General features: G+C 42.7%; 1 protein-coding gene across 1 annotated transcript in view; it reads left to right on the forward strand.

The window, feature by feature from the left end:
* The first annotated feature begins 1,253 nt into the window (after positions 1–1,253).
* MAN1A1 (mannosidase alpha class 1A member 1) overlaps positions 1,254–27,513 on the forward strand; it is a 141,944-nt gene continuing 115,684 nt past the window's right edge. Inside the window, exon 1 of the mRNA XM_066179325.1 lies at positions 1,254–2,110. Within this exon, the coding sequence (XP_066035422.1) occupies positions 1,523–2,110 (588 nt within the window). The 5' untranslated portion in view covers positions 1,254–1,522. The remainder of the gene's footprint in view (positions 2,111–27,513) is intronic.

Genomic DNA, 27,513 nt, shown 5'->3' on the forward strand with positions numbered 1-27,513 from the left:
CCTTGCTTTATTCCTATTAAGTCAATGGTAAAACTCCCCTTAATTCCACTGGGAGCAGAATTAGATCCATGCCAAACCCATTTTCAAAATCATGTCTTTAAGGCTTACACAATGCTTTCTCCCTGCCCTTGCTTAAAGCACAGACTTCCCTCTACCGTCGCGGGTTGGTTTTTTGTTGTTTTGGGTTTTTTTTTTCCCCCTTGCAAAATAAAGCCATGCAAATACGCAAACAAGCCAACCTCAGTGTCCTAACTTCTGGGAACAACATATCTCCCCGTTTTCTTTCTGACTGTGTGATTAATATTTTGGGGAAAGTGTTTAAGACTACAATGCTGAACTGCTGTGAAACTCTAGGTAGACTCTGAGTATGTTCCAAAAAAGTTGGAGATAAACCCCTGGGTGTTGGCTGGGTTCCCCTTTCCTGTTAAAGTGACACAACATTTTATTCTTCTCACATGCCTGCTGTTTATTGCATTGCTTTGTAAGACGGGCAAAAATAATAAATCGGTAACTTTTTTTTTTTTTTTAAACTTTCCCTCTCACTGAATGCTTGGGGGCTTGATGCAGCAATTTGATCCACTATCAAACACGGTATTTCCTTGTGCCAGCACACGATGGTCGTTCCATTTGCACTTGTGCAGATGAAAAGTCGGATTTTCACATTACAACAAATATATATATACCTTAGTTCCTTGGAAAAGGTGCATCTCTTACCTACAGAAAAAAACACCACAAAAAATAAATGAAATTAAGCCTTGTTTTTCTTACAAAGAATAGGTTAGGGCTCATCCTGACCGGCGGGTCAGGAGCTGTTCCCGGCCCCGCCGTGCCCCCGCTCCCCCCGCACCGCCCCCGGCCCAGCGCGCGTCCCGGTGAGTGTGTGCACGCCTGTGCACGCGCGCCCGGGAGCGCGCAGCCCCCCGCCTCGCGCCCGCGCGGGGGTACATGCGCGTGTGTGCGCGCGCCCCAGCGTGCACGTGGGTGCGCGAGGGCGCGCTGCCGGCATGTGCCGCTGCCGCGCGCCCGCCCGCCCCAAGCCGCCGCCCCCGCCCACGGGGCCGAGGCGGGCGGGCCCCGCGTGCCCCTCCGGCCGCAGGGGTCCGGCGGCGGCCGGGGCAGCGCATCCCGCGGCCGAGCCCCGGGACCCGCGGTCCGGCAGCGCCCGCGCCCCGCCCCCCTCGCCATTGGGCCGGCGGCGGCCCCGCCCCGCCCCGCCCCCGGCTGCCCGGCAGTTCCGCGCGGGCGGAGCGGGGAGCGGCACCCGCGGCGGCGGCGGCCCGGCGGCAGCATGGGCTGGAGCTGACAGCGCCCGCCCCGCAGACGCTGCCGAGCGCTGCCGGCGGGGGAGCAGAGGGAGCGCGGCCGCGGGGAAGGGAAAAGTTGCCGCGTCCGCCCGGGGAAACTTTGTGCAGCCGAGGCGGGGAGGGGGCGGCGGAGCCGAGCCGTCCGGTGCGGTCCGGTCCCTGCGCGGCGGCGGCGGCGGGGCGCTGAGGCGGAGCGGCGCTGAGGCGGCGCGGGGGTCATGCCCGCCGCCAGCTTGCTGCCGCTCTTCGGTAGCGCGGCGGGGCCGGGGACGCTGGGCGGCCCCGCGGGCAGCGGCGCGGGCGGCGGGGGCAGGAAGGCGGCGGGCCCCGGCGCGTTCCGGCTGACGGAGAAGTTCGTGCTGCTGCTGGTGTTCAGCGCCTTCATCACCCTCTGCTTCGGGGCCATCTTTTTCCTGCCCGACTCCTCCAAGCTTCTCAGCGGCGTCTTCTTTCACTCGGCCGCCCTGCAGCCGCCGCCGCCCGGCGGGCAGCCCCGCGCCCCTCCGCAGCCCGCAGGCGGCCCGGCGGCGGCGGCGGCGGCCGCGGGCGGGGCGGGCAGCCTGGAGCGGATCCGCGCGGACCACGAGCGGGCTCTGCGGGAGGCCAAGGAGACGCTGCAGAAGCTGCCCGAGGAGATCCGCAGAGACATCCGCCAGGACAAGGAGAAACTTCTGCAAGACGCCCGCGGCAGGAAGGAGGCGGGTGCCCCCGGGCTGCCCCAGCGCCTCTTCCGCCAGCCCGTCGGCGCCGTGGGGCAGGAGCCCGCCGACCCCGACGTCCGGCAGAGGAGGGAGAAAATCAAAGAGGTGGGTGGTGGCGGCTGTCGGTCCCGCTTCGGGGGATGCGCCTCGACACTCCCGCGCGGGGCAACAGGTCGCTGCCGGGTCTGGCGGCGGTGTTGGGGGACCCCTGACCCCTCCTGCCGCCTCCTTCCTCCAGGAAGGGGGTCTTTCTGGCCGCCTCGGTAGCCGCGGCGCAGGTCGGCGGCATCGTCCGCCGTTGCATCCTCGCAGCCCGCGGTGCGTTCCCGCTTGCGGGCCCGCGCTGCCGGCTCCGTGCCGGCTGCGCCTCTCTCGCTCCCTCCCTCCCGACGTTGCCGCGTCCCCGCAGCTGTTGCACCGAAACCCGGGGAGAAAGCAAAGCCCGGCGAGGGCTGGCAGGGTACGAGTCGCTTCGCGGGGCGCCGAGGGCTGGGGTCAGCGAGGCCGGGGAGAAAGAGCGGCGCGGGTCCGCCTGCGCTTCCCGTGGGACGTCCCGGGCTCGGCCGGGAGCGTGGGATATCTCCGCGGGGTGCGGGAGGCAGCGGGGCACGGCGCCCTGCCCGTGCCGCACTCTTGGCAGAGGAGCTGCCCGGGGCTGTCCGGCACCGGGCGAGTGCGGGCGGCAGGTGCGATGCTGCGCTCCGGAGGTGTCGCGGTCTGTGTCGGGTTCGTGCGGTTCACACTTCAGCGATACCGGCTGTCTATGGAGTTGAGGGCATTTGGCGAAATACAGTCAATTTAGGTTACAGTGGTAAAGCGTCAGAGCTGTGTGTGCTTTCACAAATTCCTTCAACCGCTTTTTTTGGTCCTGCTGCTCGGTTGGTTCAGGTACCGGTTTAAATCCTTCCTTACAGAAATTCTCCAAACTGTGTCTTAGGTAATGCTGTCATGGGCAGAGCTGACAGGGTCCTCTGGTAGAAGAAGAATTTCCTTGGTAATACAGTTCAACTTCCCATCAGTGCTGCCTGGTTTATTTATCGAACTGACGATTTCAGCTGCCTGCAGAGATTAGAGTTTATGAATTAATTAGTAGTATATATTTCATGTTCTGTGGTGATGGAAATGAGATAGGCGTGAGACTTACTACAGAGTATTTCAGTGTTTGTGAACCCCGGTTAGCCTTATTTGAAATAATTTGGTTTTATTGTGTGTTTGTAGAGAGTGCTCTGAAAAGTGAGCTGTGATATCACACGGAGCATATAATAAGCACGGAGATAATAAGCTCTCACAAATATCAAGTTGTGTTCTGTGCTCTGGAGTCCTTGTGTCACTAACTATTTCAGCAAATTGTGTAGCATAGTTATAAGTCATAAGCAGTATGTACCAATGCAAAGGTATTTTGAAGGGAGAAACTCTTAGGAGTACGCAGTACAGACCACATCTTGAAGTGTGCAGAGACTATGTTGTCTTCTGGTTTAGTCAAGAAGCCTCCCTGAGGCATATGGAAAGTTAGAAATACCGGCAAACTCTTTTTCAAGCTATGTGAAATTGCCGTGTAGAAGTATTTAGAAGTAATGAGGCTTCAGAGCTGATGTACATGATTCTGTGGTACAGAAGACTGCAAGAAGTAAATTAACAGGAGGAGGATAACTCTTAAATATACTGCTGTCTTGCTGGTCCCACTGTGTGCCAGCTAGTCTGAGTTACCTTTTATTACATGTGGATATGAATGTGTGTGTACATACGAACATATGGCCAGTATCTCTTCTGTTTCCTCCTTCCTTTCCATCCTCTTTCTCCTCCGCTTCCACACAGAGCATCAGTTTCACAGTAGCTCCCCAAAACCAGAGTTTTAGCTGTTTAAGCATAGGAGATGACACAGAGATTGCACTTAGTTTCCAGATCTTTGTTTTCCTTCATAACTCAGTTTTAAGTCCTCAACAGTACGTGTTGTTTCTGGGAGTTTCTTTTCCTCCTAAATCACTATGTGACCTTAACATCTTGGTTCCTTACTTTCTTTAGCATTTTTGTAGTATTTTGTCTGGTTTGGTTTTTGTCTCTTTCAAAGAATACGTTTTTTTCCATTGACAGTAAAGCAGGGTTCTGTGCTGACTTGCTTAACACTGTTTTATGTATTGGCCTTTTTTATTGCTTTTCTCTTTGTCTTTTTGTGAGTTTTAGTCCTCTTTTTTTATATTGTTACCTTAGTGTCAAGATGGATTTCTAATCGGTAGTCTTTTCAACTAAGTTTTAGAACTTTCAATAGTTTTAAATTGTGTCTTTTTAAAGTATGAACTTTTGAACTCTACTGTAAATGCACAGGAACCAGAATTATCCCTTAAAGTTCTTCCCTTTGTGCCCAGTGGTTGCATGCTGGAGATGCAAACATAAAGAATCTTTCTGCTTTCGTACTCTTTTGAGCCTGGAATTTGCGTCTGTATTGTATGGTTTATGTCATATATCTAGAACTCAGAACTTGAAACTATTCATGTGGATATTTTTTACAGAAGGAAGCAAATTACTTTAAAGGGAAAGAATGCCAAAAAATAAGGTTGTTCTTCCCTGTATTTCAGTTCTGGAAGGGCTCCGTCCCATGAACATGCTGACATAAGGCTGAGAGGGGAGATACCTTAGAGATGTTTTGTCTATTTACTGTTTCAAATTTTAAGTTGACATGCATGTTTAGAAGTCCAGCCAGTACAGTATCATTTGCAATCACAAAGCAAAATGAAATGCTGTGACTTTACAACATTTCTTAGCCAAGTTTTGTTCTATAAATTTTTACCACTTTTTCTCCAGTTTGCTCTTTTTTATTAGAAAAAAAAAAAAAAAACAAAACAAAACAGGGCAAAACCTAAACCAAGAGGGAAATATAAAGGTTCTTGAACCTCTCTTAGTATTCAAACCAATATAATATTACCAAAAAGAAATGCTAGATGCTCATTGAGTGAGTAAAATACTTGTGGAAACATGAAGAAATAGAGATCCTGTTGCTGTCACTGCTTTTCACTCTTTCAGAACGATATGGTTGCTCTCGAGCTCTGTGTATGGAAACTGTCCCACTGTGTTACACCTCTGGGGCCTGGCTGTGTGCACGTGTGTCTGTGCAGGGAAGGGATGTGGGCTAAAGATACCAATAGGTGCTGTCATAGTCCTCTGTTTCTCTTCCGTTGATGGGTTACAGACTCAGAAGAAAGGGCAGTACAGCTAGCAGTGGGGCTTCCCCCAGTACTTCCTGTTCAACTGCTGTCAGTTTCTTGTGGCTGCTGATTTTTTTACTGGATGGCCTAATATTGCCTGCCCTGGGGGTTGTCCTCCTGCAGGATGCCTCAGGGAGGCTCGGGCAAAGAGGCACACTTCGAGTATACCAGCACAATTGCATTTGTCAGAGCTTAGTTCTTCAGTCAGTTCTTCTGGTGCTCCCGTGACTTGGAGCAAGCTCTGGGCCCCGGGTGTGCTTCACAAGAGTCTCCGTTTCCATGTCCTGACAGGAGCCCCAGACTGTGAATGAGAAGGCTGTGGTTTTTATTCTTGCTCTGCCCCTCACTGCTTTGAGAGGTGGCCCCTCTTGAGTGCCTCCTGTCTGTTCCCTACCTGGAAGAAAGGAGGAGTGGAAGGCAATGATGATTCTGTTCCATTCAAGTGCAATGTCTTCCAGTTTCTGCTCTTGTCACTGTTGGTTATGGCTGGACATCATTATTCCTGATGCCAAGGGAAGATTTGCAGGTGCATAGATAGTTGATACAAGCAAACAAAGTGATTAGAAGAAGATGATAGTAGTGGAGAGAGGCTATGAAGGCAGGAGATACATTTTTTTAATTAGGAAAATCTGATTTTGAGTCTTTTCTGAGTCTCATTCCTCTCTCTTCCAAGAAAAAAAGGTGCTGGAATTATTTATGTGCTAAGAAAATAGCAAAACCTAAGCTCTTCTTATTTCAGAGCAAAGGAATAGAAACGATGAATGTGTTAGTTCAGGTACTAGAAGCTATATAATCACATTAGTGCGATGCTCTGCCCAGACTAATTAATCCTGCTGAACAGCAAGCTCTTGTGGTGTTGGTGGAGTACCATACTAATGCAGCTGTGCTGTTCTTGTACAAGGTAACTAGCTTGGAGGCTGTTACCATTATTGATCAGAGCTGTTTGGACGTGTTTTCAGGATAAAAGCCTCCCTGGTAAACTGGAGTCAGTGTCTGAAGAGTATGGTCGTGCAGTGCTCCAAATACTTGCACAGCTCTCAGCTGTTGCAGTCGTGTAGTACAAGTCCCACAGAGGGGAATTTGAGCACCTTTGAGCCCTTTGAACCCAGCAGGGCAGTGGTTGCAGGTCAGCTAAACAGACTCTGCAGCTTCCCTACCCATCTTTCTGTAAAGAACTGAATTGAGGTGGCATTGGCAGTGTGAATTCTGAAGCTTCCTAAGTCCTCAGTTTTCATGATCTATGGTGGCTTTTATGCAGTTTAGATGGAAGTCTCAGTAATGTTACAGGGATGTTCAGCAGTATATCGAGGAAAGAAAGCTTGTGAGCATGGAAATAAAGCACTAATCAAAGATCTAATATGTGCTTGACATGAAACACTTGGACATAATCAGATCTCTTCATTAACAAGGAGCGATGGCAAAATTATGGGTGGTCATTCACTGCTGTATAAGGGCAGTTGGCCCCTTGTGTCTTCCTGCATTCTTCCACCAGTTGCTTTCCTACTGCCTGGTATCCTGGTGCTGCTGCTCAGGAAGGTCCAGTGCCAGGCTGGATGGAGTTTTATTTCCTTATGTGGATGTTTGCGTGGCAAGGTGAGGTCACTAATACTTCTTGGTATTGGAAGAGGAGAAGTCTCTTCATACCACTTTTGACTGCCTTTTCCCACTATCTACTTTCTCTGGCTTCCACTGCATCCCTCCGTAAGCTGCTTCGGCTCAGTACGTCAGCTCAAAACTGTCAGAGAAAAAAAAAAAAGGGTTGAATTTCTGCTAAACTTTGTCAGGCTGGTGAGTCAAAGGCATTAATGAAAGGGTTGATTTAGTGCTAGTTTTGGCTGTGGTGAGGGAACAGGTGAATGAAAGGTATGAAATCTCTTTGAGTAGCCATGTCTTAGCAGCTGGTATCTGATCTTCTTGCCTAAGTTCTCCATTAAAACTGAATCACTGCAATGAGACTTTTGCAGAGCAAAGGTTCTATCTACTGTAATAACCTTCTTTAGCAGCATGAAACATTTCCCTTCAGGAGGTTTACCTCCCAACCCCTCTTCTCATAACAGAAAAGGAGAACAGTAATTCCTGCTTCTGTATTTCCTAAGCCCCAGCTGCTGCAGTCCAAAATTTGGGGTGCTTTTACTGAGAGGAAGGTTGTAAGGACCTTCATAGGAGAGGGAACAGTTAAAATGCAGCAGTTTAAGCATTGGGTGGTTTGGGTTTCTAACAGAAAGAGCCACAATCCCTGATGGTACATTTCTTTAAGAACATGATTCAGTGAAAGGAAAAGAGTTGACATGTAATGAGTAAGCAGTGTGGTGATTCCTGCCAACATGCTGATGATGCAATCAATGTATTTTGAAAGAATTTTTCCTGAAGTGTCTTGTGACCTTAGTGCTGACTTAGAGTTCTCATGAAGTTTGTTGAAGTTTAAAATTAGTCTTGTTTTTTCTCACCCAAAGCTTTATTTACTTGTGATCTTCAGCATTTTTGTAATTGCTATTTCTTTTTGACTGTTTGATAGTGCTTTCCTTCCTGCCAAATACTGTTTATTGTTATTCTTTTGTTTTTTAAAATGGTTTTATAAAAGTCACTGAGGAGGTGAACAAGTGCCTAAAAATGGGAATCACGTATGATATTGGTAAGCTGGAGGTGGCCGGGATTGCCTTATGAGATCCAAAATGTCACAAAACAGTAAAGTTGAAGTGCTTGCTTAGGGTTAATGGCATTTCAAGATGCAGAGAAGCTTCAGCTGTGTTTCTGAGTATGATTCAGTGACTCTATGAAGCATCATCTTGTATCTGGCAGAACCAATGGAGAGCCAGCTCATCTTGCCAGCCAGACATGAAGCTACCTACCCCTGCTTTCATTGGGTTTGTGGCCTGGTGGGGTAGGAAGCTGAAATGGTTTAGTGGAGGTCTGAGCACAGTGGATAGATGCAGTGGAGCCCCGCTATGCCATGCAGTTGAAAGGAGAAAAAAGTGGAGGAGAATGGTCTTTATGCCCCCCAAATATGAAATAGGGTATATATTTACCAAATAAATGTTCTTCCTGCTAAGACCCCCTAGGGTCTTTTTAAGGAAGGACATTGCTTCAGGTGAGTTGTTTCAGGTGCTGCTTTGTTTGGGGTGTTTTGTTTAGTTTGGGGGTTTTTTGTGAGAACCTCATGGCCTCACTTCAGTCAAATGATCTTGGATTTGAATTTTGATCATGAGTTGAAGGGGTGTTTCACTGTCTGTCTGTGTCCATATCTGATTGGAATAGGGTGTGTTCCCGATTGCTAGTTCATGTTTTTACGGCCTTGCACCTGTTTTCTGTGTGCTAAGAAGAATTATTAACTTTCCTCTCTTCAGACTTGGTCAGGTAAATTTATCAAAATTAACTGAATGTCCTTTATAACCAGATCCTCAGAATTGTGGGGAAAATGAAAAGGCTTTAAATGTTTGGTGAAAAAATCTGGCTTTCACAAAAAAAGCCAACCCAAAAAACAAAAAAAAAGACCACAAAACCAAGCATGTGATTAATTCTTTATCTTTCTGTAAAGGCAAAATGTAAATTCCAGACACACAGGACTCTTTTCATGAGAACTGAATAAGATGATGTAAAGATATGAGGTAAAGCTTAAAATGGAATATCTCCTGTACTTCAGCAAGTTACATTCACATGGTGAAGATTTTGTATTTAATGCTAGTGTAGTAGCCTGTGGCAGCCAGTTAATATAAAGAAATAGAGTAAATCATAATGTTAGTGAGTAGAGTTGCTTAAGGCTGTAGTTCTGTGTTGCAGGCAAACTGAAGCAGAAAAAAAACCACCTGTTTATTAAAATCTACTGTTAAGACGAAAAAAAGTCTTATTCAGGGAGCAAGTAAGAGTGGTATACAGCCAGGCTTTGATACCTCCTTTGAACGTTAATGAAAGCACAGGATTTATGAAAAGGAAATCATGGAGAGACAGAAGACAGCTTTTCTTGTGGAAAATAATTAATGTCCTTGCAGACGGACCTGTGTGACTGTTGGATGGACAGACCTTATCTTAAAGTTCTCTGAAACATACTGCTCTGAGGACTGCTGAGTGTGTTAACTTCCTTTTTGGTTAGGTTGGGGTGGTTTTTTCTAGCTTGGGGAGCCAGCATAAGAGGAAATTTCTGTGGTCTTCATCTTAAAGATAATATCTTGATAAGTATTTCCTTTATTTACAAATAACAAATTTGTCTTCCTAACTCATTTGGCACAGTAAGAGTAATACTTCAGGAAAGTGGCTTTGATTTAGTGTTTGCTCTGTCTTAACAGTGCAGCACTTAATCTGGCAATAAATTGTCACCTGAGGTGGTACAGAGATGATGAGACACTCTGGTTGCATGTCTTTTTGGTAACAAACTCAAGTATTCAGATGTGTCTGCATGTAAAGCATGTTTTAGACATTCAGTTTTGAATTCTGTGGTCTCTTTCTAAGTTCTTTATAGAACGGTCATTTTACAAATGAGGAAAATAATTGAGGGGGGTGAGGGACTGTAAATTAAGCAATATGGGCATTGTACCAGATGCTTAATATACTGGTTCCTTTTGTGTGAAAGTCTTCTTTATCCACAACAATTTTCAGTTGTTTGTTTTTTGTTGTGTGTGCGTGTGTTTTTTTTTTCACTAAGTTGTTTGGGCTTTTTAAAGCATGTGATGCAAAGTGTGTGCACACTTCTGAGAGGCATCTTCTGTTCTTCTGTTTTCCATGACTCTTTTTAATCGTGTCTGCAAGTCTGTTATAGAAACGTAATTGTTGAGTAATGAAGCGCATGCTTCCCCAAAGCAGATTAAACTAAACCTTTTACAGCCCTGTGGTTGAGCTGCAGTTGTATCACAGTGCTTGGCAGCTCTGCCTGCAGAGTCCAGAAGGCTTTGCTGTTGAGGGGAAGCACTTGGGTTTTCTAGGGCTGAAAGCAGTCCATTGACTAGCACACGGTTGCGCAGTGTGCCAGGTTTCAGATACCTGGTTCCTGTTTAGTTGCTCCCCGCTAAACCAGGGGCTGTTTCTCTGCGCTGGATGAAGGTTCTCTTTGCTCCCACCTGTGCTGCAGGTCTGCAGCATGGGCATGTCAGTTCATTAGGGCCAGTTTAAACCTGAGTTTTGGAGTGTGTTTCATGATTGCACATTCATTCATTAGTTCATGATGAGCGCCTTTGCTTCACCACTGAACTGCTGCTAAATGCATTGTTTTATTGCAGGGGGAGGTTAAACCTGAGGATCCTTGGGTCTCTGTTTAGGTTACTAGATTTGTAAGCTTTTGAAGCAACATTTGACTGCTGTGGTCCAGTGCTGTTATGAATGAAGGCATGTAGGGTAGTAAAACTTCTAGTTTGCCTTTCTTGCATCTTGAAATCTTCAATTTGAACTGTTGTAACCAAGAAAAGCTTGCATGAAATAACATGACAACTTGCTGTAACTCTCCACAGTAAACTGGTAGGATTTTATAGCAGGTGTTCACGAAGGTACAGGTATTGCTCATTTTGATGCTTCTGATTTTAAAAGCTCTTCAGACAGATTGGATGAGCACAGAACCTGCTGTTACATTCTTAAAACTGTTAAAGTTGAACATTCACAGTCCTTGTGGGAACACAGAGATATGCAGTCACTTAGGCAAGGGTAACTACAAGTGTAAAATCTATTTTCATTTGTCTTCCTACTCCTTGGAAGCTGTATGTACCTTGGTTTTAAACTTGTTTTAGGAATACAATAAGTGAGTGGACTCTGACTTTCATGAAACTTGGGTCCTTTCTTTTAAGGGCAAATCTCTAATCAGGTAAGAAAATAGGTGGAAATCAGAAGAGGTGGTAGGCAATACTATGCAAAGGACTGAAATGATTCTGTGCAATGAATGAGCTAATGACTGTTGAACGTCTGGCTGTTATAAGACATCGTGTGCATCTCAGAAATACTTCTAGAAGAATCAGCTTCTTTCTCTGATACTGGGTAAAAACAGAAGTTGCAGTTTTAATGGAAAAGTGTGCAGCTTTGCACTCATGTGAAGGTATATTATACTGGTATTTAGGGTAGAGCCAGTACTATGTATTCTTCATATGAATAAAGTAGAAAGAAAGAATGTCTGATACTTTCTTCCCAGAATTTTACATCATCTCACTTGTGTAGGGGTGATCGTATTGCTTAGCAACATAAAACCTCTTTTTCAATTATTTATTAAAAGTCAGTATCTGCTTTTAAAACACTGCAATAAAATTACATTGGATCAGTGTGGCTTCCTTCTTTAATTAGTATTCAGACCACTGTGAGACTATTTTTTAAAGTATCTGCATACTTTTATTTCACTTAGTTCTCTGCTTAATATAAATCTCTGCCTTTTGAAATTTCTTTTGTTCAGAGTCTGCTTTCTTCCAAGGAAATAGGAAGTAGCTAGTGTAAAAGAATATCAAGCTTAAAAAAGCCATTCTGCTTTCAAAGTGCAGTGCTTAAGGAGATAGTAATTCTACTATTCAGTGATAGACACGTGCAGATGCAGACCCAGTCTTTAACTCTGCTGTCACTTTTCTCACTGCCTTTGAGCACTGACATCTGTTGGTGCAGTGAATGGTGATACTGCTGATAAAGCTTTGCCCATGCTGCTGTCTGTGGGGAAATCTGTTGCTTGCTACTGTGGTTGTAGTTCTCCACCCATCTGTGGTTTTAAGAATTGCACTTTAAATTCTGCGTTGGACCTAGGTAGTAATACTAAATTCTTTAAAGCTTAAAGAGGAGAATAGATGTTAATAATTTGCAGTGATGGATTTCTGTCCCCCATCCCCATCATGCAACAGAAAACCTAACTTCCATTTAGAAAGCAGAAGAGTTATACATGGTACTTTATGAAAATGTTATACTACTTCAAAACTGCATGCTGCTTTCTTTGTTCTGGTGAGATCATCTGAAGAATCACCATGGGGAAAACTGTGCCATGTAAAGACAAACTGCAAATTGACTGATATTTTTATGTCTTATTCTGTAAATCTCTAGAGTAAGTGTGGTACTGAGCCTGAACTGACTGAAATAGAAAGGTGTGTGATCTTGTCAAGGGCTGAAGTGATGTCACAGATCAAGAAGGACATTTCAAAGAAATGACCTTTCTGAAGAAATGCCCATATGTCTCTTCATGCTGTTTCTTTAAAAAAAAAAAGAAAAATCATGTATGAAGAGAGATGTATTCATATCTCTCTTAACATCTATGTTTTACTTAAGAGTGAAATATGTTGTGCAACTGGTCTGTTGTCTGTACCTGAGAATGCAGTTTGCTGGGGGCAAGCTCTGAGTGGTCTGAAAAAAACACTCTGAAAAAGTTAAAGGCATAGGGTTTGTTTTGGTTTACAAATAGTCATCTAAATTGAAAATATAATTATACATATGCTACAAGCAAAATCCAGAACATTAGGATGAAGCAAAGAAATCCTTGTGTTTCAATAATCAGCTTTGCTCAAGTTATTTTTTTTATTATATAAATCTAAATATTGCAGAAAGTAGATGTTCTCTGAGAAAGTTGTCAGACTTCATGGAAAGAGTTTTCATGTGTGGCCTTATCATCTGTAGGCATTACAGTGACTCAGCTGATCTGCATTTGTGCACACTGTAACCCTCTTTGTTCTTTTTCCCAACCTTCTGCTTACCATAGAATTTTGTTGTTGAAAAGGAGAGGGATTCAGACTCACCACTGGACCTCTGAAGGCCTGATCTCTTGCATAAAGCAGAGCTGACTTCAAAATAAAATCGAGTTGCTCAGTCTTGTGTGGAAGACCTCTGCAGAGGGAGATTCTGCAGCCCCTCTGGACAAACATATTCCAGTGTTTGAAGACCCTTACTGTAGGATTTTTGAATTATTATTGTGTCTAGAAACAATTTCTCTTGCCACAGCTGATGACACTGCCTTTACTCCTTTCCTTGTGCCCTGCTGAGATGATCTTGGCTACCTTTTCTCCATGGGTCCCCCCCCATAGTCATTAAGTAGCCTCTCTTTTCTAGTCCAAACATACCCAGCTTCATCTACCACTTTTCACAGGTCATTGTATTCTCTATAATTTAAAAAAGAAATCTCTAATTGTTGCAGGGGAGCTGAAAACCTGTACAGGGCTTCCCTTTGAGGCATCAGAAATGTCACACAGATAGTGTTGATTGCCTCCCATCATTAGCCTGCACTCATGCTAACACAGCCCATTATACAGTTGGCCTTCATCAATGCAAGGATGCCGTACTTATTTGTGTTCAACCAGTTGTTCATGAGAACCCCCAGGACATCTGTTCCAAAGCTGATTTTTTAGCCTGTAAGTTCCCGTTAAATACTTAGGCATAAGATTTTTGCATTTGGTTTTACTTGGTTTCAAGATTTGGTTGTCAGCTCATGGGGTCATTCAGGTGGGAGCCCTCTTGTCCACCTTCTTGCTTGCTGGAGTTTGGGTTACATGTGAAGTTGGTGACTGTGTATGTTTGCCCTTTTGATCAGTTTAACTCCAGAGACAGGTCACTCGTAGCTAGTTGCTAGTTAGACTTTGATCTGTTTACTGCTGTCTTGAGAGTGTCAAAGCAGGCATTTTGTTATGAGTCTTGTCCATTAATTTTTGACTGCTTAGGTGCTAAGGTAGGAATGTGTCAAAAAGTCTGCTAAAGTCAGAGAAGTTGTGTCTGCTGCACTGCCCTCATCCACAGAGCTTCAGTGGCTTTATCATAAGTAACTGGGTCGATTTGACACATTGTGCCTTTGGGAAATTTTCTTTGCATTTGCAAACGTGTTCTTGTCCTTTATATTCCTGGAAATAGAGTCAAGGAGGTTCTGCTCCATTTTCCTCCCAAGGTTTGGAATAAAACTGTCTTGTAATTTCCCGGAATTTCCTTTGTGTTTTTTTTTTTTTTTTTTCCTCAGTGACCAGTGTCTGTTTGGTTTGGTCCTTCATTTTTTTGTTGATGTAAAGGCACCTCCTGTCCTCTGGCAGCTTCCAGGTGAGTTTTGGCTTCCTCTTCTCTGGTGCCCAGACAGTGTTTCTGAGTTGTTGTTGGACATCTCCCCACATCTCCTCCTCCCCCCTCTGCCCCGAGGGCTTGTGCTCCGTCTGAGCTCCTTATGCAGCCACCCTCCCCTCCTGATGTGGCACACTGAAGATCAATGTGGTCTCCTGGGCACCTCAGCCCTACAGGGAGTTCTCTCATGGCATCCTGCAGATCAGGTCCCCGAAGAAACTGAGCTCGTTCCCCTGAAGTTCAGGGTCTTATATTGCCTTCTGCAGTTCTTTCAGGATCATAATCTCTGCTGTCTAGCATTTAAATAGACTTGAGGTTTAGACGTTTCCCATTCATGCATCAGTTTTGAAGCAAGCTTTTATCATGGGAGTTGGGGTGTGGAGGAAAATGCTAGTGCAGACTTTCCTGGCTATTTTACTGCCTCTCTGTTTCCTTGGGGAAGCCCAGCAGGCAACTGTATGTTAGCTCAGCAGATATTTTTTGATTTAAAAAAAAATGAGGAAATGTTTACTGGACAGAGAGACTTGGTTAATACAGGGAATTGCCATTAGAAGTTTTGAAATACAAGCTACTGATAGAAAACAAAGCTCTTAGCTGCAACTTTTGTCACTTTTGTGGCTGTAGATGGGTGAGTAGCACACCTGACAGGGTCTGTGTGCTGTTTTGAAGCATCTTTCCTCTGCATAGCTCTGATCAAAATATCAGTCATCTGATGTTTATACACTGCAGATATGAAACCAAGGATATGAAAACTAACATAGTGTCATTTCAAAGTTGGTAGGTTTGGAGTTTGTATTGAAACTTACATGGATACCACTAAAGTAGGTTTAAAGCACAGTTCTGTCCGAATTGTTTTTTAAGGGTCTAACCACTATATTAACATGTATTTTTCAATTAAGTTTCCATCTATTTTTCCTGACTTATTATGGGGTTTACAGGAGGAACTGTAAATATTTTTACAGTGGGGTTGTACTGTTGAACTACACACTGATTCAGAAGAGTCCAACTCATCAGCATTTGGCTTTCTATTGATTTTAACATCATAAAGAGGTCTGGCTTTACAGAAGCTTGGTTTCGAAAATAAAAGTCTTTCTTTACTGCCTCATGCTCAGTGTCCACACCCACTAGTCACTTCTAAAAGGGTTGGTTTCCAGCATTATAGAAATACATGAGCATCTCTTCAATTTGACATAGCTATTCTGATTTAGTGATGTGAGAAGCAAAGCTCCTTTTATCTATAGCAGGGACTTTATAACCTTCCTTTTCCCCCAAATTTGTGGTCCTCTGTTATGGGGACAGTTGACCGCACATAGTTTTTATTTGGCCCTGTAAGTGTGAAAAGGTAGTTGTTTAATGTAGTACTGTAATGAGTACTTTTGGTAGGAACTGAGTAAGTTTGAGGAAAGGGCTTTGAAGTTTTAAAAAGGAGTCAAGCTTCTTTTAACTTTCATTCGACTTTTTTTCTTCAAATTTTCTGCTGTATCTGAGTGTGGAGGTTTCATTTCATCAAGAAAGTAAGTTATTTTGCATGTTGTTCTGCAGTTCAGAGCATGACCAGTGGTTGTACATGTCCACTTCTACATTTTTGATCAGTGACTTGAATCAAAAATTCAACATTTTTCTGTGTAAGGCTGATCCTGTAGTCTAAGCTAGTGAAGTCACACCATTTGGTGAAGAAGTGAAAAGAAACTTTTAGATGAACAATCACCTGGTGGGCATTGAGAGAACATTTTTTTTTGTCAGCTGTATTCTTGATCATAAGAACCTAGGAGGACACAAATATCAATAGAGCTATTTTAAACACATAGTAATGCACTGCAAGGTATTACATGTGCTCATTTCAGAGTACCTCTGCAGTGGCTTCATAGTGTGCTAATTACCCATTACTGGGTTCTCTGGTGGGAGGATTTTGCTGAGTCTTTCCTTACCTTTTCTTTGAGCATAGTGGTTTTTGTGATGCCAGTTTTAGTCTTTATTCTTCATGAGGAGTTTTTCTCACTTCAGATTCCTGACACTGTTTGCAAAATGTGTATGGTTTCTAAGAAAGGCACAGGAGCAGTGGCTGATGCCAAAGACAAGTCTCAAAACCAGCTTTCAAAGTCCCCTGTGTTCACGTGAACACTGCAATGTAAATAAATGCGGACATGATCAGCTGCCTCAATGCCAAACACACTCAAGTGTCTGTTTTGTCAGCCCTACCTTAAGTCCACATGGAGAAACATTCCCTGAGAACTTTATGGCTGATTTTACTGCAGCATCACCAATAATGATTCTCTTGTGCTTGGTAACTTCATGTTGCCCTTAGTCCTGCGTTGTGTGGGGAACTTTTGCAGGCTGTGAATGTGCTATTGTCTGGAAGAGAATAACTGATTCATAATTTCTTTTGGATATTCCTGCTATGATGTAATATCTGGTTTCACATATACTGTTTCTAGGAAGCATCCTGGGTGGCATTGTACATGCTGTCATCAAAACAAGAGGGAATTTGTTAAATGTTATGTTTTCTTCTCCCCACCCCCTCAGTCCCACTCAGATTTCAACTTCAGCCTTTTCCTTGGGCTTGACTAAATTGCCGAAAGATATTATATATGAGGAGGAGAGAAACTTTTCTGATGGGATAAGGGAAACTTGCTCATCTTTTGCCTGAAAACTAGTACCTGGGAACATCATGAATGTGGCACATTTTACCAAAGAAACCGGCATTTAAGAGTATTTGGAGTGGAGGAAGATTTGTGTGCCTATGGATGTATAAATCTGTATGTCTGTTAATGAAAAAAGACTAAAGAAAAAGCTCATACCCTGATACGTGGAATTATTGCCAAGGAAGTAAACTCAAATTGTAATTTTTTACGTGGCATGCTTTTCTATAGTGTGAGTATTTCACAGCTGTTCCTGCTTGTATGTGAGACTGAAGCCTGGGAAAGGCCCTTATTTTGGCTGGGGAGTAGGGAGGAAGTGTTTGACAGTTCAGATGATGCAAGGTAGTTCTTGAAATTTAGTATATAGCTGTATGTAAAGGTAGACTGATGACTATTATATGAACTCTGATTAAATGTTGTAATATTCATATATTTTGCCTTTTGCCCTTTGGACTGCTGGGGATAAAGAATATTTTTGGTCTTTAGAAGGGCTGTTACTAACTAAATATAGACCTCTTTGGGCAAGAGCAGTATTTGCTTACAAGTCAGAATGTGCTGAAAAACAAATTTTATTTACTACTTTACAGCTTACTGAAATTTCTTATCAGCAGTTCTCAATCAGCTTTGTTATACAAGGTACTTGATAACAATTAATTTCCACAGTTAATTCACGTAGCTAATTTCTCACTTTGGGACATCACTCAGTTTCATCGTGCTCTCCAGCTTTTGTGAGATGGTTAGTATTACTGAAGTAGCAATGACCTCAGTAGTACCTCTAGGCGATTTTAGAAATAATTTGGAGTTTTATAGCAGAATTTAATTTCTTTTAGCATCTGTCTCTAATCCCACTTTCTTCTGTTTCTATAGAAAAGTAGTGAAAATACAATTGTGAGGAAAAAAATTATTTTTGCATTTTCATGACCTTTTAAGGTCTGTACAGTCAACCACTTTCCCCAAATCAGCACAAACTCATGTTCTTTTAATTCTCCCTTGGACTTAGGCAGTACATTTAAAATTCTAACCAGCTGTGGTTCTGCCAGATCAGAGCTGGAAGCAATTCACCAAAACCCCACTGCTTTTTGGCACACACTTTGCCACTGACAAATCATCTCTCTCTGAAGTCACAGTGTGTGTGCTGGTGTTATTCACAGAATAAAATGGCAAGTGCCCTTGGTGCCAAGCCTTTTGGAGCACAGGGGGCAAATGTTTCTGAAAGTGAATGAAGCTTGCACAGTATTTGTACTTTCCCTTGAAATTTGGGCATAAGTTGAATATATATTCCTTTATTTACTTTGTAATGTGGACTAAAGCCAAGCTAAGACTGTAGTCCACTCGATCTGTAAAAAGCATACCTTCCATGAACAAATGGTTACAGTAGTTTGCTTTCAAGAAGAGTGTTAGTGTACAGAGATGGAATCATTGAAAGATCCCTCCATCTGGAGTGAGGTATTGAACCCTCCCTCTTTCTACTTTGTAAGGTAGCTGTGACATGATGGCATGGAATTGGCGTTTCCCAATGATTTCTTAAGGCATTCTGATGTCCCTTCATTAGAATTGAGAATGAAGATATGGAGAGAATTAGAGGGAGCATTGCAGTGGAAGTGGGTTTCCTTTCTTTATGGCTGTATCTGTCACTTTCAAACATAGCAAATGATGCTCTACACAGGCTGCTGTTTCTCCAAAAGAAAGCGGTAAACAATTTCTCTTTAAATCAATGGAAAAGGCCCTAGACTGCAAATATTAAACAAGTTTTTCAGGGCATGTGTTTTGGAAGATTGTAATTTTTGAATTTGAGTTTATTTAATACTGTCAGGGAACTTCAAATACAGACATATTTGATGTGCTGCCTCTCTTGCAGACCCTTCATTTTACATTCTGCTTGACACTGCCTTGGGTTTAGTCTACAGTCTGATTACAGCACTCACTTGCACCAGCAGGCATTATTGACCTTTGATGCTGAATTTATAACTTCCTTAAAAAATGTTAAATATTTGCTCAATATTTAAGCTTGATAGTTTCTTTCTCTGGCATCTGGTTACTACCTATTATTAGCAAGTAGCAGAGCTATCATATATAAGGTAGGCATGAAGTCAGGTAGAGATATGGTAAGTCTGAGCTGCTGCATATTTTAGTTACAACAGTGTGTTGTGGGATCAACTCTCTCTTTCCCTCTTTGGCCAGAAGTCCTGATATGAGACCAGTTCCAGTAGCACCACGCACCACAGCAAAGCCCTCTCTCCTGTGTTGTACAGCCCAAAGGCTTTCCTGTCACATCTCACTTCTCTTGAATGGCACATGAAAAGCTCCAGGCTTCAGCACTCCAGCTGTGGGCCCTGACTGGTGTGACACTTCTGGAGGGGTCCACTTTGATTTAGCTGGAGCAATGGTTAGTGACCTATTTCAGAGTAAGTAGCAGATGAGCACACTGCCTGGTAGCTCTTGTCAAACCTACTACACTAGTACATGTAAAAGGACCAAGCTCAAAGCTGATTTTTTTCCTCAAAGAAATGACAGCCTTAAAAGAATCTAGGCTATTAATGGGTACAAGTAGAATAGAAGGAAATGAGTATCTTCTGTTCATCAGGGTGAGGCAGTGATAGAGTTGACTTGTTTGTTTTTATGACTGACAGATGGGGCAATAAGATTTCCACTTCAATATTCACATCAGCACTTCATTGCCTTCCTTAGCTACTGCAGGTAAATTTTTAACTCTCAGTTAGCCATGTCAGCTAAAAGTTTGCAAATATGCTTAACTGAGTGTGTTGGGCTGACCCTGGGTGGAAGTCAGATGCCCACCAAAGCTGCTCTATCTCTCCCCTCCTCAGCTGAACAGGTGAGAGAGAATAGAACAAAAGGGTCATGGGTAGACAAAAGGACAGGGAGAGATCACTCACCAGTCACTGTCATGGGCAAAACAGATTCAACATGCGGAGATCAAATCTGATTAGGGTAACAAAAAGTAGACCCAAATCTTAGAATACCTTTCCTCCACCCTTCTTTTCTTCCTGGGATTAGCTTCACTCCTAATTTTCTCTGCCTCCTCCCCCTCCAGCAGTGGAGGGGACAGTGTATGAGGTCTGTGGCCAGTTCATCACAAATTGTCTCTGCTGCTCCTTTCTCCTCAGGGGCAGACTACTCAAATTCTTCCTCAGCTTGGGGTTCCCCCAGCAGGAGACAGGCTTTCCCAAGCTTCTCCAGCATGAGTGCTTCCCACAGGCTACAGTTCTACATGAACTGCTCTAGTATGAACTCTGTGAACTGCTCTAATATGGGTCCCTTCCATGGGGTGCAGTTCTTCAGGAACAGACTGTTCTAGTTTATATACAGAGAATGATGTTCCATGGTATGAAACATCTCTTTGCCCAGTTCGGTCAGCTGTCCTGGCCATGCTCTCTCACAGCTTCTTGTGCACCTGCTGTCAGAGTTTGGGAAACTTGAAAAGTCCTTGATTTGAATAAATACCACCGAAAGTCGCAGGGGAACCCCAGTAAAAGTGGGAAGTTGGCAAGAGCAAAACGCAGGTCCGATCAATATGATTAATGCTACGTTCTCCGTTTATTTCATCTAAGATGGCAGATTTTATACAGTCTATATAGTTTACAGTTACAGGTGTATTCTCATTGGCACACAGCACAGGAAAGAATGTAAACACTTATTGTTGAATAAACTCTTAAGGCAGCTACTGTGTCCATACCAATTACTGTACTTCCTAACTACTATAAAACTCTCTGACCCTTGCTAACACCTTAAGTTATAATTCTAACTGCACCACACTCTTGGCACTGAATTTTCACCTGTGCCACAAACTCCTACAGGCCTCAGGATGAGGCCCAGTCTGGGTGATTCAATTATAGTCCATATCTGCTACACACCACTTAGCAACAATGAAAACATTGGTGTGTTATCAACATTAGTATCTTACTGAATCCAAAACTCAGCACTGTACCAGCTACTGAGACTCCATCCCAGCCAAAATCAGGACACCAATACATATAGGTTTGCTATTCCATGTACTTGGCAGTCCTAAATCACTGGAGGCAGGGAATGATGAATTGTTATGATTAACAGGAAACAACTAGGTTACATTGTGTCCTACTCTAAACAAATGATGTCAGAACCTTCCAATGTATCCTGGTTTTAAAACAAACTTAAACTAAAAACATTGCTAATTACAGATCCAAGACACAATGTTCAGATGAGATCTCTGTGTGTGGTCAGTCATCTCTTTTGCATGTGGAGAAAATATGATTCAGCATTTTGTGCAAGTGAACAGACAAAACAGACTTACAGATGTGTCAGGAGGGTTTTTTTTTCTGATAGTTTTCTTTCAAGTGGTCACTGCAGGATGGAAACCTTGGAATGAAAAACCTATGTAGTTTTACTGTGTTGGTCCCAAACACAGCAGCAGAAGAGCATTGGGAGAACTGAAAAGTCTTTCTCAAATACTTTGATATCAGAGTAAAACATTTCAAATCTTTGTTAAAATGTAGTGTCAGACCGACAACTCTATCTTCCTCTTTCATTTTCGAACGGAGATATTGTGAAAGAATAAGTTCTAGGAAGGAAACATATTGCGGTTTTGAGAAGATTGTAAGAAGCTGTCTAAATAGATCATGTGTTCAGCTTCTGTGCTCAAAAAGGAACTTTGTGTAGTTCTGGTGAAATGTTATATCCTTAGAAGGACTGAAACCTCTGTTGTCCTAAATGGTAATCTCTAAGGTATCTTAATGTGCTAAATGTTATATTTGAATCCTTAAAAGTTTAAAGTTATGGATTTCTGTAATTTGATTCTGAAATTAGTAAATGTGTGGAGACTGAGATCATAGGCATGTAACCTGCCCATCACTCTGAGTCAAAAAGTGCTGCTCATGAATAAGGTGTGGAAACGGGATACCGCAATAACACATGGCTATTTTATATAAGGTTTTTACGGATGGATCTAGTGAAGTATTTCAGAGAAGATAAGAATTGCTTCCCCATTTTAGAATGCAGGTCTAAGATTTAAAGTACGTTAGCCTCTTCTAATTCAAAACCAGTAGATAATTAGAGGGAAGTATATCACACGTTTCAATCAAGTCTGTTCTCCACTACAACAATCTTTACCAAAATGCATAATGAAAGCATACTTTGTTTCCAAATTTTAATATCAAATAGAGTCCATGTTTTTTAGGAAAGTACTGTAATTGGGAGAAAGAGGTAAGAGTAAGACATCAGTTTTTATGGTCTACTTAGTGGTGTTATTTACATCTATTCTGGGAAATATTCTGTTTGTCAAGTATAAGGCATATCAAATGGAACTACTAGGTGATAAAATCAGAAAAAAATGTCCTTTGCCTGTTATGTTGCAGAGCTGTAGGGACCTTTCTGCGGGATGTTATGAATATAAAAAATTCAAACAGGTTCAGAAAACAGTTGAGTAATTTCGTGGAAGAAAGCTCTACTGGGCATTATTAATCATGGAAGCATCACATCTGGCTCTGAAAGTCTCCCACTCTCAAGCTCTGAACACGCCTATTACTCACAGGAAGTGTTTATTTGCTTGTACTATTCATAAGCATTTGTTAGGGGTAGTGGATACGCCTTTTAGACTCTGATATAGCAGTCATTTTTTGTGTTGAGTATCTTCTGAGAACTGGAATAGTTGTTGCCTGCCTTGTACTGAGAGAAATCTATTTTTGAGACAGGAAAAACAACCGAAAGAAAAGGTTCTGAATAAAGTTATTTGCATTGCTTCAGAATGGCACAAACAGAATTCATAACTTTCATGAACAGAGTTACATTAGTATTACCCAAATGCTCAGTTAATGAGCTATAAACATGGCGAGAGGTCTGCTCTATCTGGTATATTTTAAGACCTCAGGAGGAAGGTTAGGGACCTCTTTAGCTGTTCCCCCACCTGCAGGAGGGAGAGCACCCAGGTTCCTCCTCACTGCATTGATAATGTGCCCTCAAACACCTGATTTGTCTCTCCTTGCATTCCCTTCTCCTGTTCTTTGCTTTCCATTTATCATCCTCATCACTTCCCAATTGATCAGTCTGGTTTTGCTCTTCTCAATCCCGTTAAAGGCTAACAGTCTGTTATCTCTAGCACCTGTCTGCCCTTTGTCCTGTTGCTGTCTTGTCAGTGATGCCACAGGGCAGGGTGAGCCCTCTGCGTGTGGGCTGCCCCTGCTTTTGTTATCTGCAGCATCTCACACTTGGTGGTGGTGGTGTTATCTCACAGAAGCACCCCCAGCCTGGCAGTGCCTTTCTCCTGCTGCCTTGCCACACAGAGTCTGGCAGTTTGTAATTCTTTGCACCTGCACCCCCAAAAAGGCTGCAGAATAATACAGTTCACACATACCTCCATATTTATGTGACTATTGATGTAGCTGGGGATTTCCTAAAGTCTTTCTATGGGGATACCACAACTGTTTGCACTGGGGATTTGGGGACTTGGTAGCTGGAAAAGGATAAATTTGGAAAAGGAGTTGAGCCCAGAGCTGGATAGAAAACATCCCTGGTGGAAAATTTGAGATTTAGGGAAGAAATGTGAGACTAAAGAACAATATATTTATTTTCAAAAAATGTTTCACCCAAAAGTAGAATCTTCAGAATTTACAAAAGTTGCTCGTGGGCAGGCAGTAAGCCAGAAATGAAAACTGACAGGACCTGTCAAGTAGGCTGCTGAGGAGGCTCAGTCCCTGCCTGCTCTGCTCCTCAGCCATCAGCCTGCCTGGAAGGGGCTTGTCAAATTCATCTTTCTGTCCACAGCAAGTGAAGTTGATGTGTTTTTTGCTTGTATAGATTTGGTTGGTTGGTTGTTTTCCATGCGTTGAGGGAAACCTGTTTATAAACATGGGGAGTGGATTTTCAACAGCAAACTTCATCCCTGGTTTTAATCTACCAGACACTTTGTGGCTTGGTGACCTGACGTAGGTATTTTTTTAAATGACTATAATGATTTGGATGTTTTCTTTTCACTTTTGCCATTTTATTGTGCTTATCTTTGAAGTATATCTTAGAAAACAGCTGTGGCAAACCCACTAGATTATTTTCGTAAGATGATTTGGGTTGGAAGAAACCTTAAAGATCACCTAATTACAAGCCCCTAAAGTTTCAACTTTAGGCTGAATTGTTGTCCAAAACAGTTTGAGGGAGAGCAAGGACTTTGTCTCATCTGTACTGTAGTTTACATTAAGACTCTGATTGATCTCCTTAAGGACTCTTGAAATGCAACTGAGGAATCAACAGAGGTTCTGGGAGACTTGTGTGATCTGACATACCTGCCTGAAAAAAAAACAAGAGAATTAAAAAAAAAAGGAGTGTCTGGAAAGCAAGTCACATCCACAGTTTTTCCTTTCTCTCAGTAGGTGGCTTTTCTGTTCCTTCTTAAGAAGGGTCAGAAATTAAAGGTAGTTGTTGAATGCATTGTATTATGGAGAAGCATCACACTTTCTGTATTTTTTATGATAGCTTATGTTTTTGTGTGAGGCACCATATATGCTGAGAAACTGTAAGTTTAGATGGCAGTGAAAAACTAAAATTTTCACCCATTGTGGGAGATGGGGCTGTTAAGCCTGCAGAAAAGGAGGCTCAGAGGGGATATTTTTGCTCTCTACAACTGCCTGAAAGGAGACTGTAGCGAGGTGAAGTTATTCTTCACCAGGTAACAAGCAATAGGACAAGAGGGAATGGCCTCAAGTTGCACCAGTGGAGGTTTACATCGGGTATTAGGAAAAACTTTGTCACAAAAAGATTGTCAAGCATTGAAACAGGCAGCCCAGGGAAGCCCCATCCCTGGAGGTGTTTAAAAGATATGTAGTTGTGATGCTTAGGGACGTATTTTATTGTTGGCCTTAGCAGAAATATGTTTCTTTTCTTGCTTTTGTCTTTTACACAGTCATTCAGGAACAATCCTTACTTTTTCCATGTCTTTATATTTATCTTGTCCATTTTTCAGCCTTTCCATTGAAGAAAATATCTTCATGCCTCTTAATTGAATCCTTTCTTTTTCTTCTGTATCCTCTACTGCCAGAAGGTGTTTGGAACAGACCACTACTATAGTTCGTCGCTGTTTTTATCTCATAATGGCTTGATGGTTTTGCATTCATTTTCTTGTACAACTGAGCATCTGATTTCTTTTGACTGTCATGAAAACATGATCACAGGCCTTCTCCATAAGCCTGTGACAGTTTTTCCCAAATTCACATAGAGCTGATGAACTATTAACCATCCTATGATTTGCTATATCTTTTATATCTGCCTATTGCTGAAGAAGATTTGAAAATATATAAGAAAAATACTGCGTAAAGCACTAATATGCTGTGTGTAGCACTGGAAGAGATACTACCTTTAACCTAAGGGTTAAGTTAATTTTAGGAGCAGATTTGTTTAGATTTTTAAGTTGGTTTTTAAGCAGCATCCTTCCTCAAAAGGATCCATGGCATAGTTGTACTTTTCAGTGTCGAGGCATTATTTCCAAGGTGCTCATTCCTCCAGCCTTATGGAAGGAAATATAGATACCAGCAGGTACGTTTCACCTGTTGAATGTGGAGAAAGTGTCTTATTACTGTTTTTGCAGATGTATTTACATGAACTGGAAAGTTAATTTACCAATCCAGCCACTGTTTTGTATCATGTATATACTGTGGTAGTAGAATTAAGCAGAAGGTGTAAGGTCTGAGTGTCTTGTGTTTGGGGAACTTGACCAGCACTGATTGTGTCAGGATCCACAGGCCACCTAATCAAATAAATGTTTCAAGAGGAAAAAAAAATGCCACACAAAGAATGGTAATGTTTAGGCAGCTTACAATACCCATTTCGAATACTGTGATAAAACTGGTGTGGGAAAATAGCTGATACACGTTTCCTGTTTTGGTGGTTATTTCATTGTTTGCACAGCTAGATGTGATGATTAATTTACAGCAAGATATTTTCACCTTAGAAAAGTTGCTACTATGCAACCCATGTTTCCTGAAGATAGTTTGAGGGCTGCAGAAATAAATATTTCTTAAAATAATATTTTTCTGAAATCAAATGCAGCCCTAGAAAAGATGTTTGATAATTCTGACCAAGATAAGTAGATGTAGGTGTGAAATGGGCAGAAATCATGAATTTGTAAATAACACTGGATCTGCATCACATTTTGCCAGGGTGTGACTATCTTAACTGTTATTCTTGGGTCTTTCCATACTAATGCTGTAAGTAGATAGCTCTTACTTCCTGTCAGAAAAGAGCTGGCAGTGTTTTGCATAGCTGGCGTATTTTTTCAATATAGAAAATACCTTGAAATATTTCTGAAGGCTGGGAAAAGGCTATAACAATTCATGATTTTCATCTGGAATATTTTAAACAGCCACAATCTTGGGCTGAAATTTGAGTTGTGTCCTTGTTGATCAGGAAAAGCAAGTCGATTTACTTGCCTTGAGAAATGTGCATAAATATGTGCAATTCATACTGAATTTGGCGGGATTACAGGATAACTTGGTCTCGAGGTATGAGAAGGTCCTTGATCCAAGGTCAGACAGGGTTGCTTAGGTCTGTGCCTCCACAGTGCTGGAGCCCACCAGAGACGAGCTGGCACAGCCACAGTGGGCAGCCCACACCCTTGCATCCCTGGCTCCTTGTCCTTGTGCACCATCTGAACCCTGCTAAATTCCATGAAGTTCTTGTTGGCCTGTTCTCCAGCCTGTTTTGACCTCTGCCAACAGCAGCCCTGGCTCTCAGATTGGATTTCTTTCCCTCACCCCAAAATGGTTGCTTACAAGCTTGATACGGCTGTACTGCGTCATATTCTTCAGGTGTCACCTGCTTTTGACCCACGTGTAACTGGTTTTCAGCTGCTGGGAAACAGTCCCATCCTCTTGTCCTAATTCCAGGATATTAGGCTGAAGAGTACTGCTCTGATGGTAGCAGTAATGATGCAGACTTAGCCCTTGATCCATGCAGCGACTGCATGGCTGATTATCTGTGTAAATACTCTTCAGTGAACAGACGCTCTGACTTAGGAAAGTGCGATTTCACCATGGCCACAATAATGAGCTTTAGCAGTGAAGTACTTCAGCTTCTCAGACCGGATGCTGGAGAGAGGAGAGGAGAGGAGAAAGGAAGAGCTGGCCTTTTGTCAAAGCTGACAGCCCGAGGATGGGTGAAGTATTTATTGTCAATACCCAGCATTTTTGAAAACTCAGAATGCACCGTACTTCCACACTTCGTAAATTCAGGGGCAACATCAAGCCCTAGTAAGGGTCTCATTAACTCTAGTAGCTTTTGTAGCTTATTTGTGTTTTTACTTACTGTTATTAGCCATTTAACTTGAGTTGGTAATGGCCCCAAATGGACTAATAATGCATGGCTCACTGTTTCATTTTTTTTCTTAAGGAAAAAAAAGCTACAATTAAAAAAACATTTTAAAATAATTGCTTCTGTCAAACACAAGTAAATAAAAGAAAACACAATTAAAGAAACATTGCTCTTAGAAAATATATCTGAAATTTTGCCTTTCAATGCCAGTCTGGCATTCGTCTCACCACTAAAACTTCTTACCATCAAGGATACCATCTTGTCACTTCCAATTCCCTGGTAGGGAAGCAGGATTGTGGGGTGAATGTAGACTAATTTTGCAAGGGGGAGAAACTTCAGGAAGGTTGTTGTTGCTTTTTTTAGTTGTTCTTGTCTTAAAAGACATGTTGAATGGACCTGGATATACTGACAA

This window comes from Chamaea fasciata, unplaced genomic scaffold, assembly GCF_029207755.1.
Source record: "Chamaea fasciata isolate MVZ Bird 193981 ecotype frontalis unplaced genomic scaffold, bChaFas1.0.hap1 SCAF_3, whole genome shotgun sequence".
In the NCBI taxonomy this organism is placed as follows: domain Eukaryota; kingdom Metazoa; phylum Chordata; class Aves; order Passeriformes; family Sylviidae; genus Chamaea; species Chamaea fasciata.